Source organism: Penicillium robsamsonii (genome assembly GCF_028829455.1).
Source record: "Penicillium robsamsonii strain IBT 29466 chromosome Unknown utg000003l_segment0_segment0, whole genome shotgun sequence".
Classification (NCBI taxonomy): Eukaryota; Fungi; Ascomycota; class Eurotiomycetes; order Eurotiales; family Aspergillaceae; genus Penicillium; species Penicillium robsamsonii.
Genome location: NW_026643221.1, coordinates 6786130 through 6798837, shown reverse-complemented (window position 1 = coordinate 6798837; position 12708 = coordinate 6786130). Strand labels below are relative to the sequence as shown.

The 12708-nt window shown below is 48.8% G+C and overlaps 3 protein-coding genes across 3 annotated transcripts; 1 reads left to right on the top strand and 2 right to left on the bottom strand.

Moving 5' to 3' along the window:
• Positions 1 to 918: 918 nt before the first annotated feature.
• N7447_007339 (uncharacterized protein) lies at positions 919 to 2988 on the top strand (the record flags this gene model as incomplete). The annotated part of the gene is made up of 9 exons (XM_057231601.1): positions 919 to 949; positions 1156 to 1259; positions 1310 to 1571; positions 1625 to 1655; positions 1716 to 1797; positions 1857 to 1894; positions 1945 to 2497; positions 2576 to 2717; positions 2789 to 2988. 9 exons carry the CDS (start codon positions 919 to 921, stop codon positions 2986 to 2988), a joined length of 1443 nt encoding a protein of 480 aa, XP_057086691.1.
• A 522-nt stretch (positions 2989 to 3510) lies between these two features.
• Positions 3511 to 5311, bottom strand: N7447_007338 (origin of replication complex subunit 5 family protein; the record flags this gene model as incomplete). Its single annotated transcript, XM_057231600.1, has 3 exons — positions 3511 to 4632; positions 4699 to 5076; positions 5162 to 5311. 3 exons carry the CDS (start codon positions 5309 to 5311, stop codon positions 3511 to 3513), a joined length of 1650 nt encoding a protein of 549 aa, XP_057086690.1.
• Positions 5312 to 6286: 975 nt separating this feature from the next.
• N7447_007337 (uncharacterized protein) lies at positions 6287 to 10382 on the bottom strand (the record flags this gene model as incomplete). Its single annotated transcript, XM_057231599.1, has 4 exons — positions 6287 to 7398; positions 7466 to 8676; positions 8735 to 9162; positions 10083 to 10382. 4 exons carry the CDS (start codon positions 10380 to 10382, stop codon positions 6287 to 6289), a joined length of 3051 nt encoding a protein of 1016 aa, XP_057086689.1.
• Between the last annotated feature and the right edge of the window lie 2326 nt (positions 10383 to 12708).

Sequence of the window (12708 nt, the reverse complement as noted above, 5' to 3'; positions counted from 1 at the left end):
AATCCACCGAATCCACGGTTGTGGGACCCACAATACCTCTCAATCCCACTGGGGAGCATATAGTTGGTGTATCGGAGCCTGAAAGGTCTTCAGGCTAAGGTGCGACGATATAACTATCTATCGTGACCTTGAGTTGAGAAGTGACAGCAAGAGACTCAGTGACCATCCACCCGTGCCCCGCAGTCTACCCTTGGACGATAAGTTGATACGCCAATACCGGGGCATATCGGCTTATCGTAGCCTGCTGGACAAACGAGCAAGTCAACATTCCACTTGAAAAGGATAGTGACGGCGCCACAAACAACATCCCGCGAATTATGCCGTTGCCTATAAGACTGACCGTGGCCTAAGTAAAAACATGCAGTGGAACGGATATATTGACTATTTACTTCCTAATATTCAATCCAATTGGAAAGTGTGATCGTTCAATCAAGTCAATCATTGATATGTTTGATATTGTGGTATTGAATTCCCAATCTGGGATCAGTCCAGAGTCAATTGAATTTAATCAGAGGGTACCAGGAAATGAAAACAAAACTAATGCGTATTCACATCGCATATAGATCAGTGCGATTCACTTAGGGCAGGTATCAAAATGATGGCCTGAGGCATGAATCTGACCATGGATATTACATAATCTCACGTCACTCCCGAACTTTCAGATTCAATGCGGTCTGATAACTGTTCATGTAATCGATTCGAGATCTCCTGCATCTCATATTAATTAAATAGACTTGTGTTTGTACTTGTGCTTATCTGTGTTGAGGTCGAATCCACTATGCCTGTTCGTTTGTGCTAGACACTCGAACTTGCATGTTTCATGACCGTTTCGATAACTTGAACATAGCTGGATTCTTCTCCCTCTTTGTGCATTCTCCCTGATATTTACCTTTTCAACATCGCGTGTCATCTACAACTATGGCTCGTGAAATCCCAGGGTTCTATTATGGTAAGTCCTGTTGTGTTGCGTTTCTTCCCTTCTGCCGAGGTACACGAGGGTAGTACGTAAAGGCGCGTTCTACTACACGCCAGTCACACGCACAGACTGTATCATACTATCTATCCCATGGACTGCTGTTGTATCTTTGCAGCGATCAACTACCCCGCTATAACACGCGAACTTTTGTGTCGACTCATACTGACCAAATATCACAGATGAGGAGAAGAAGAAGTACTTCAAGATTCAAGCGAACCATGTCGCTCCTCCAAATGCACAATATACACAGCAAACCGTGAAGCGAAAGCGGTCTGAACTGAAAGTCAGTACAAGAGCCCTGTGTGTATCATTACATTCGCTGATCAATCACAGACACGTGAAAACAAGACACGATTCAGACAACGTGAGAACAAGGAGACGATCAGAAAAGCCGCGTCGTTGAAGCACCCTTTGGTTAATGTCCAAAGAGAGATCGGAGCCCTTGTATCATCCTCCAATGCCAAGCAAGAGCAGCAGGCTCGCATTCAGGCTAGCCAACTGCGCCGTGGAGAACTCCATCGTTTTGAGCCATGGCCTAGCTCGTACAGTATCCGACATGTCTTGCGCAACCCACGTTCAGGGACATTGATTGCCGGTGAGTTTCATTGGCTTTTATTATCCCGATACGTGGCTAACATGCATGACAAGGCTCGGCTCGCGGATATGAATCGTCTGTATCGTAAGTTGATGGGTTTGCCGCTGTCAAATGTCAGGTTATTACATACTGATCAGAGGATAGGGTCTGTTTTCCTGACATTGACGAGTCACAATGGCGCTATGACCACACCATGGAACGGGTTCTATTCAGAGAGCCGTACTCGGTGAGCACATTCGTCCCGGCACTTCCTTCCACTAAAGGCATGCTTAACACTCCCTCTAGTTAGGATCGATGTCTTTGAGCTCGTCGGGATACCTACTGTACGTCTCCATATAAAGCTATTCGATAGACTCACAGCTAACAGCTCCAGTGCAACAATGAACGAAGGACCGCAAGGTGACTGCTTCCTTTCGGCGCATCTCCTTCCAGAGCCCGACGAGGGCGGCAACTATGTCTGGCCAACTTGTACGATCCCATATGTATATCTATCCCCGGACATTGCGCTTACCCAAAACTGTTCAGTCTCTCATCCGATTCGGATCAGACCCCACTACCCGATGTCATTCTGGTGCTCCGCAGCCCAGCCCGCAGCATCAAGCGCTCACTTCGCCATAGGAACCTCAGAAGGGCTCCACACCCTGGAGGGTACCAACAGCGATTGGATCCTATTGAAGAAGCCATTTAAGGGCAATTCGGTTTCCACGGGCAACAGAAGACGCTCGGAGAACAACCAGAGCAAAAATAGCGTACATGCCGTGGAATGGATATCACCCGACGTGATTGCGGCTGGACAGAAAAACTCCAAAATATTCCTCCACGACCTACGCAGTGGTGGCAGTGCCACACGTCTCCAACACAACGATGCAGTAATGGAAATAAAGAAGATGGATGAACACCGACTCGTGGCGGCGGGACCTAGCTCGGTATGTAGCACTGTCTGCCTTTTGTTCTTTTCTACCCTACGTGACACGGCGTTGGATGTTGGCTGACATTCATCTCAGCTACGAATGTACGACCTCCGCTTTGCGCCAGAGGGGCTGAAACGTCATGACTCCTCGAAGCCCTATCTCAATTTCCACGAATTCTCCTCACTTCCGATCCCAACCTTCGACCTGAGCACCGAGCTGGGTCTCCTGGCTAGTCGTATGTATTTCTTGGACATCAGAATAACCCGATTTTCAGTGTATCTGAAGCTAACATACACCTCGATTTAGCCTCCCAGGACTGCAAAATCCAGCTCTTCTCTCTTCAAACCGGACTGCAGGTCTCATCGCCTCTCACGGGACATCAATATTCCTCGCCACCTAGCTCTGTGCGATTTGAATATGGGAACGATACCTTCGAGTGGCGGGGGCCACATGGACCGAGTTTGTTGATCGGCACAGATGAAGTAGTTGAACAGTGGACATGGTAGGAGTGGGAGGAATATCGGCGCTGATTGTTTCTTTTCGTCATTCCATCTTCTCTGTCTGGTATGGGGATTTTGCGCATGGTCATAGGTGTTTCCTGGCGATTTTATTCTGAAATGGTTTTTATTCTATTGGCGTTCGAACGCAATATGCAGATTTACGGTGTATGGTGATGATTTTCTGCATGCAAGCATGCATTGTGATAGGTACACGGGATAGTTAGCGACGTCAAGTCTCCAGGTTATCTTGCAACTCTACTCCCCGGCGCACACAGTAGAAATTAGCTATCCAAGGGCTAGCATGATCATAATAGGCCTTGTATCGACGCGCAAGGTCACAATCTACGAGATACTCGGGCATTTACTGTCATACGGATGTAGGCAATGATCAGGGAAAATGACAACATGGGTATAATTGACCTAACACAAGTGAAACCAGTATGCAATGCAGGGACAACAAGCCAGGAACTCCCGTCGATAAATGCAAGAACAATTTGCCAGCCAGTAGAAGCACCAAGAAAAGTCGAATCAGTCCAGACCACCAGCCAACCACTCACCAACCTCGACACCAATACCCTTAGCCAGCTCACCGATCCAGTCACCAGAGACATTGACACACCACTTATCTCCCGCGTCAGCAGTGGTATTCCCACTGCTAGTCGCCATAGCGTTGTGGCTAGCAGCGGGGACGACGAGCCGCAGGCGTCGCAGCGTTGCCAATTCAGCATATATACGGTCTGCAACAGCGGCAACTCGAAGTGGGGTTGCTGGGGGGTTCGGGTCAATCGCATGGTAGATAGCTAGAAGACGTTCTAGGGGGAAAGAACGAGCGGTGAGAATGGTAGACGGGCCGGCGATGCCTGCGCCACCTCCGACGGCTGAAGTGGTGGCCGAAGAGGTCGCAAAGGCGGAGGAAAGGGTTGATTTTGTGATACGGGTTTTGGTTCGCTTTCCTTTCTTGGGGGTTGAAGGGTCGTCGTTTGCGGCTTGTCTTTCTTCTGCCTGGGCTTGGGAGAGGACTTTCAAACGCCGACGGTGGTGAGCACGCTTGTTCCGGGCTGAAAGAGATGATGAAGAGAATTTGGAGAAGAAGATTGTGTCCAGTCGTTGAGGCGTGTGTGAGGCCAAATATGCGGATGTGAGGATCAGGGTCGAGAAATAAGGCAGAGAAGGGAGCGCCGAGGGCATAGCGGTTTTTGCCAGCGGGGCCCGTTTCACGCTGGCAGGAGTCTCGTCAGGGACAATGCGGTGCACCAGCGCAGACTCGCCCTGATGTCGGAAGATAGCCCTGTTTTTGACAAGCAACCGTGAGAAATCCCACTCATTGTTTCCGCCTGGGGGCGTTTCGCCATTCACTACAGGCGCAACAAACCGAGGCCACAGCCTCTCACATATGGACCGGAAATCTGGTATGGAACCCGCTGTCGGTCCAACCAACGAGTCGTAGACTGTAGATACAAAGTACGGGTATACCCGCGAAGAGGTTTCATCGGGCAACCTATCAACAACCGGGGCATTGGAACTGAGAACAATGTGGATGGCCTCCTTGCGGGTATAAGGAGGGAAATTGACGTGCGGAACCGCTGCACTTTGGAGGAACAATGGCCGTGGAGTCGAGCTGAGGACTAGGACAACACACAGAGACGGAATCTACAAATCATCGGGTTAGCCGCAACATTCAACACCCAGCAAAAGTCATCCAAGGGCAGAACTCACGATCTCGCCTAGCCGTGCCAGCGCTGACAGCAGAGTATGCGGTGCTTCTCTTTGCCTGTCAATCTCGTCCAGCACCAGCACGAATTTGCCTTGATTCTCAACGGGCCTCGCCGCCAGGCACTCCTCAAGCAAGACTGCAAGGCCACTGACATGCTCGCATCTTCCCTTGCCAGCTTTCTCCCATTCTCCCTTCTGGCCCAATGCCCCCAGTGTATTCCATAGAATTTTAGTCAGAAGATGCCGTCCCGTTATACATTCCGAGCTCCTGACAATGGCATGCGGCACTTCGAGTGTAGCGAGGACGGCCCGGAGGATAGTCGATTTGCAGGTCGCAGAGATACCATGGACGACCAATGTTGGAGGACTAGGAACGTGAGGCTAGTCGAATAGCATTAGAGGTCAGCCATTTTCTCCGGAGATGACTGGCGAATGCCAGGAATTATTGTTAGCGTAGTAAACTCACACTTAAAAGACTAGCTAGCTGCCGCATCTGAACATCGCGACAAGGCCATTGTGTGCTCAATGAGCTGGCAACCTGTTTTGGTAGCATAAGAGGCCCAGTCAGGTCGTTTCGAACCTCGTAGACTGAATTGTCAAAAGCAAGTTGCGGCATCTTGCTGAGTCTCCGAAGGGCGGCTCCTTTGGGATGCACGTGATCACGCGTCGCGCCACAAATTTGGCGGCAAAACTAAAGAAATTACAAAGACAAAGACATGAAAATCTACAAAGGTCGAAAAATAAAGAAAGATTGTATGAAAACTTAATTCAGCTTTCCATTGCTAAAATACATGCAAAAAGTGTGTGCAGGATCATGCATGACGACGAAGACCTGGCCCAAAGACCAAATGGCACCTATCATCAATATTGAGCAGCAAGCCGACCGGAAAATAACCATGGTTATCAATGGACAAAAGCTCCAGAGCCATTGTATCCACGCTCAGCTTGCGTGCAATGAACCGGTGTAAAAGAACGGGCACAACACAAAACGCAGTTCGAAAAGAGCAAGGCGCAAAAGTACAACGATGAATGGGTAAAATAAGAGTTGAAAATCACAATGTGGAAGGGAAAAAGAAAAAGAAAAAGGCAAAAGCAAGCAAAAAAGAAAGCCCCGAACTGGGCAACCCAGTCCTCAAATCACGGCAATCGACCAGATAGTTCCAAGGAACAATCCAAAGCTATCGCCAGATAGCCCGAAGACCTAGGCATGCAAGGCACTTAGGGGGAAACCAGAGGGTAAGAGGAAAAACAAGAAATACATGTTGGGGAACAAAGGGAGCAGAGGAACATAGTTCCAACGAAGTCTGCATCATGCATAGGTCGCTTCATGAAAGGTATGCAGTATGCAACATGGGCCAAATGCAATGATCATGGCACATTGCTTCAAAGGTGTATGCAGTAAAACGCAATGGTAAATCATGGGATAAATGATCATGGCATGTGCAATTGATGTAGGCCCAGTTCGATGACAGTGTAAAAAGCAACCGTAAAATCGTGAAAGAAAAAAAAGAAAAAGGTTCGTCGCATCGTCTCACTATGAGTACACTGGGGCTGTGAAAGACAAGCACTGATGTGGGTGTCCCAAACCCAATCAGAAGTAGTTCTGGATTTGCTGAGGTCCAAGCTTCACGGACAGCTGAGAGGTGGGAGCAGCGTAAACAGACGAGGTGTCACTTTGGCCCGAAGGGGTGTTAGAGACAGAGCTCTGGGAAGATTGAGGTACATAAGTCTGGGTGCTGTATCCGCTGGATGAGCTCGAAGACTGGGTACCAGGTTGGTGGTATGTAAATGGCTTCTGCAGCAAGGTCTTGGGGACCTGTGCACTGGTGGTTATCTCATTGGGAGTGACCTGACCGCTGGTAGTAGCGCTGCTACCGTTGCTGCGGCTGTTAGTGTCTGCAGCCATGATCTTGCCGGCAATACGACGACCATGAGGAGTCTGGCGAATAGATGGAAGAATGGGACGAACAGCCTCCACAATGCGGTTGCGAGTCTCGAGATCACAGAAGTCCATGGCGGTCTGAACAACGTAGTTCGCAAATGAATCACGCAGCATCTTTTCAAGCTCATTGCCCATGAGGAATTCATCAATCATCTCACGCTTCATATAGTTATCGGCAGTCCGGAGACACTTCTCGATCACGTTGGAACTGAACTTTTGCTTGGACAGCTGAGGGATATTGCCTCCAAAGGTAGCACACAGCGGGTTGGTGAAGCTAGGCTCTGCAAGATCCAGAATGTATTGCACAACATAATTTCCGAACGGATCCTGGACCAAAGCGAACGAGTGGGAAGTTATCTGTGAGATCAGACGAGCCTTCTGATGACCCGAAGCATGATCAATGCAACGTTGGAGGACACAACATCCATGGCGATGAGTACCAACAACTACACAATTGCCTCCGACAGCCTCATAAATGAACTCTGCATCCTCGGGAGTGAGGCGGTTGAGGCATTTCTGAATAACGTGGTTGCCGTTCAAATCCTGCACCAAATCAACGACGTGATATTGCAACGCATTGATAACTGTTTGAGTCTGCTGGGGAGTCGAGATGAATTCAATCATCTTCTGCAGTGCGCGCGTTCCATGCTGGTTCAGGGCAATCTTGACCAACTCAGGGGCAGCATTGTCGATCAAAGCAGTCCGTTGTTCGTCGTTGGAGTATTCGAGCAACTTCTGACAAAGATAGTTTCCGAATGGATCTATTGAAGGAGAAAGGTTAGTAATGACAATATGGGTTAAAGGGCAGGTGTTAGATATGTCTCATACCAGTCATGAGCTCAATAACATGCATGTAAGTCTCGCTAAAAATCAGCTGCACATGCTCCGGGTTACGCTCCTCCAACTTGCGCTGAAGGTATCGGCAACCGTGCTGGTCCTTGCACAGACTGTACAACTCACCCTTGTAATGTTCCAAGGGGTAGTTGCCGAAACGAGTGAGCTGGGTAGCATCATTCTCCTGGCGACGCTGAGCCATGCTGCCTCGGGCTGCAGGTTCATTAAAGCGGAACCCAGGACCATAGCTGGAATAGGCATTGTTGTAGGCGGAAGCTCCTCCGAAGTTTTGCATGTTACCGTTAATCGGGTTTGCTTGGCCGGCATAGGACTGGAGTCCATAGTTGAATGCAGGAACTGCAGGGACTTGGAATGGCAAACCCATTTGAACAGCCGAACTAGGAACGTGGTTGGTAGGTGCAGCCGAGCTGAGCTGAGGCCCAAAGGGTGGAGCGCTCGCATGCAGAGTTGATTGATTACCATAGAACTCGGTCTCATCAAACTCGGTCTTAGCCTGGTTAATCACACCATTCTGGTGAACGCGTCCCATGCTTGCATTGTGATGATGCATGTGCTCATTGTGAGTCTTGGGAGGAGTAATAGCGCTGCCAGCTCCATTTCCCTTGATGGTAGGCAGATCATTAGTTGAGTATGATGACTGCAAAGCAGTGGGCCGGGTCGATGGAACAGGGGTTGCTGTCTCATCATGGCGGTCATCATGGAAGGTGATCTGGCTTCCCATAGAACGACGAGCTCCGTGACGTGAGGTGTGGACAGAGTTTCCGTGATCCTCGTTGCTCTGGCTTCCCACCTGGTCTAAGCGCCCAAAGTTGTGAATGTTCTGCGGCATGCTCTGGTGAGACGATCGGTGACGACTGTGGTTGGAATAATTATCGGAGCCCGGAGCTCGAGGGTTGGCGAGGTCATGAGCATCAGGGTTTGCTGACAACATGTTCGAGTCACCACGACGGGACAGGGTTGGAAATTTGTCATCAGGCTCGGTCAACTTAATGTAACTCTTGATGTCAGGAGTCGAAAGGCGTTCCAGTTCCCTCAGATGGCTATGAGGCTTGTCTTCGTCACTGGGGAAAAGATACTTGGGGACGTTGAAGCTGTCAAGGCGTGATCCATTCAAGCCGGATATACTAGACCGATGAGACTGGCCATTCGGTTTGCCGGAGGGCAGCGAGTATCGATGAGCAGCACTAAATGAATATTAGCGCCTCGATACAGCAACGCAAAAATAATGGGGATTCAACTCACGATGGTCCCGATCGGAAGGGAGATGTAGGATCAGCAAGGAAGTCGTCCTTCTCGGAGTTCCGGCGCGAACCAGGGACGGAGTGCCCGGCAAATCGATCAATCGAGGGCTGAGTGGGCTGGGAAGCAGCCTGGGGTGAAGTCAAGGTCGAAGGAGCAAAGGCGTTAAAGAAGCCAGGCGAAGACGTCACACTCGAGGTGGAGAAACGAGTAGGGCGGCTAAAGGCACTCGACACTGTAGTATCACGGTACTCGGGCGGGGTGGTTGGCTCACTAACTGGGCCGGAGATGCCAGCCTGAGCCAAGTCTCGAGCGAGCTGGTCCATTTCCAGTTTCTCGCGAGCATGCTGAAGATCAAGCATTTTCATGTCTTCTTCGAACCGGCGTTTCTGCTCACGCATGTACTCGATGTGTTGTCTCTTTTTCTCAAACTGCTGAAGAGGTCAGATATGATTCCCAGAATGAATGGTTGAAGCAAAAGGTTCGGGGAGGTTTGGGAAAGATATCAGTTTGCGAAGAGAAACGTGTGAGTCTCAAAAACTCAATCAAAAATGTCATCAAAATTGCAGAAGAGACGCCCGAGAAGACACTTCAAAAGATACTTCAGAAGACGCCTCAATAGACACTTAAACAGATATCTTCATAGACCCCCGAGAACAATCGCTTGCATGAAACACGAACCGAACACAGGATGTGAAGTTTAAAAAAAGGCAACGGGAATGTGACGCGAAATCAACGGCAAATAAAGCACAGGCAGCGAACTTGTTCGGACCTGAAGATATGAAACAGATGCAGAGATTATGAGGCAGAAAAGAAAAGAAAGAGGGAAGCGCCAGTTTGCAGTTTTATACCAACCCGGACCGGATTGCAGCCTAGCAGGCAAGAATCGATTTCGAGTCTGAATAGACTCAGAATGGATGGAGTTGAAGCACCAATAGGTGTCAATCACGCCAATCACTTCGGCAAGTTGCCTGAATAACGAAATGGAAAATTGAACGGATAAATGGAAAAAAATGGAACAATTGGATGAAGGAGATAAGAATGATGAATCGCAATGGATGAATGGCAGTGGATGAATGGCAGTGGATGAATGGCAGTGGATGAATGGCAGTGGATGAATGGTGGCAGTCTCACCAACTTGAAGTTGCACACAGGTAGAGTGATATGCCAGAAACTTAAGGAACTTCCAAACACCTCTGTCAAAGAGGTTTGCAGAAGGCTGGTTTTCAGGACACCAATTCATACAAGTGCCATTCATTCATCACCAACCAAAATTCAATGGGAACAAGACATGTACGTGGGTTTAATGCACAGGGATAATGGCTAACTCCAAAAGAAATTTTAATCTTACCGAAGACAACAGATCCAATGGATCTTGCATCTGGCCGGAACCAGAGCTAGGGCTCGAGCCAGATCCCGAGCTTGGATTTAAATAATTCCATGACGAGAACTTGCTGGAATCGGTCGTAAACCGACGCTGCAGGTTTGCTCGAACATCACCAGCTGGGCGAGATGAGAATCCCGATCCAAAGTTCGAATGACCCGGGGAAAGAGAAGTGTACCCAGGGAACGCAGACTCCGAGGGCGGGGATCGTGGGGATGGGAAGCGCAGCTCGTCGAGGCGTTCACTCAGCCCATGCTTAAAGGCCATTGTGGGCAGCGCAGCCGAATTGTTCAACTATACGCCAAAAACGAGGTCCGGTCAGCAAATATAGGGAATTGTTGACGCCAAAAACGGATTTTTAGGGGAAGCTTCGCCAGGGAAGCAATTACGACTAGCCCCAGATCTTGTGATGCCACGTCCGGTGGCCGGAAAATAGCCGAATGGGAGGAAAGGGTGGGCTGGCGGTGTGTTGTCGGCGTCTCAAGCAAGGGGAAGTCGAGGAGAGGGGCTGAGGGGTTGGCCAGGCGGAGACGATCTGCGCTCGCAAAAAGGACCCAACTCACACAATGAACGCCTCGAGAGGAGTCAAATCTGGATGGCGAGAGAAGTGCTATACGATTTCAAGTTGCGCAAGTCATCTATGAGCAATTTTGATGGGAAATATCGTGTGTGCCTGACGGTGCGGAGATCAGCAGGGAGTCGCAGAGTGGGATAAAGCTCCTCTTACCGCTCCGACTTAGCGAACACTGAGGGATCGCGGTGAAATGAGCGTGTCGCGTGGGAAAATACAACCTAACAATGACCCAAACGAACGATACAAGACTGTTGTACAAAAAAGGGAGTTGCAAAAGGAGAAAAAGAGAAGAGGAAGAGGGGGAGAGAAAATGGCTGGGAGTCCAGATCGGAGCGGGGAGATCCTTTTTAGGAGATGACTGTGTTCTTTTTTTTTTTTTTTTAGAACTATTTTGTTTCTGGTTTTTTTTTATCCTTTTTCTTGTTGAGTTTATCTAGATAAGTGGCAATGATCTTTTGATCTTGTATTTATGTTGTTCATAGGAGTATTCTGAAGGTTCCCTAGTTATATATAAATTTTTGCTTCCACGGTCCGGGTAAAGCGCCAAATATACGTTCCCTATACTCTCTCTCTCTCTCTCCGCTTCCGTACTTCTCTATATATCGCCAACCCAACTTGATGGCCACAGCAGATGATCGGCCAGCATTTACTCGGAAATTGATCGGGTTCTATTGATTGGAGAGCTTCCGTTGTTTGTACCACTTAGGCGCTTTTGTCCCGGGAGGAGCCCGGGGTAATCAATGGGCTCTAGCTCCTGCGAGGCCTTATAGACACTACGAATGGTCAATTCCATGATGGACTGGGGACAACCTGGACTATACACGAGAGAAATCATTGTGCTAGGTCTCCAGTAAGGGGGGTTTCAATGTGCTGGTCGACAGAGCGTGGCATCTGCAGGTGCATTTGGCCCCTCTTGACCACTTGTGGAGACCGAAGTGACCAAAGTGCCCGAAGATGTGACAGCGGATTACCCTCTAGGTGTGGTTAGGCGCCTGTACCTGAATCCTAGACATGAACTGAAAGAGATAGGGGATTATTTTCTCCAATTTCAGACATATCAGACCGGTAAAATAGGGGTTGAATGAAAAATGGTTCGCATCAACTCATGGGATTATTTTGTTTTCTTTGTTCAGATCCAACAGTTCCTTTTTTTTCACCGGGACTCTTTTTCCATTTCTTCTTATACTTCTGGAATTTCCGTCGACTTCCCCATATCACATTCTGCACGATACGGGCTTTCAACGTCAGGACAAGCGGTGTAAGTGCCACCAGCGCTGATCCGCGTCGCTTGGAGCCCCTGATCCACCGAATGACAAGCATACCAGACGGCGGGGCTCCCCTAAACCCCAGTCATCCTTATTATTTTATTCACACATCGCGCGATCGCCAATCATGGGCCACTTTTTCCCCTCTATACATACATCGATGTATTATTGATTGACAATTCTAATATATTATTCTGGGTTTCGATCTGAGCCCAGTACTCGCTACGGTCTGTGCTGATCTTTGACCTGGAAAATCTCCAAGTGATAGTACATCGGTACATCGAACCCCAACTTTGTACGAACTAGTGTGCTAATATCGTCGTGGGATCCAATAACCACTATGATCACACTCGTAATACCAATAATTCTAAACAAAATGGGACTCAAAACCCACTTATTGACGCCCAAATTGAACCAAGTTTAATTACTTTCTTTCATGCCCAACGCCTGACTTGCGCCTCGGAAATTGACTGGCTGCCGTAGTTTTGAATCGCGAATCACAGTTCGAGGTCATTCGTAAAATGGACTCACTTTAGAAGGCACTGTGATTCTGCTTCGAAAAACATTGGCAAATAATATCTGAAACTCCCTAGGTAGAGTGGTCTCCGCCCCCTCCGCCCAACCAACCCCTGCTGCAAAAAGCCCTAGAATGGGTCTTCTGGACGATGTATTGATAACGAATACACCCCGGTCAATAGCATTGCTAATGCTTTTTCCTGTGGTCGCCTCGGAGGATACTGTACGAAGCACATAG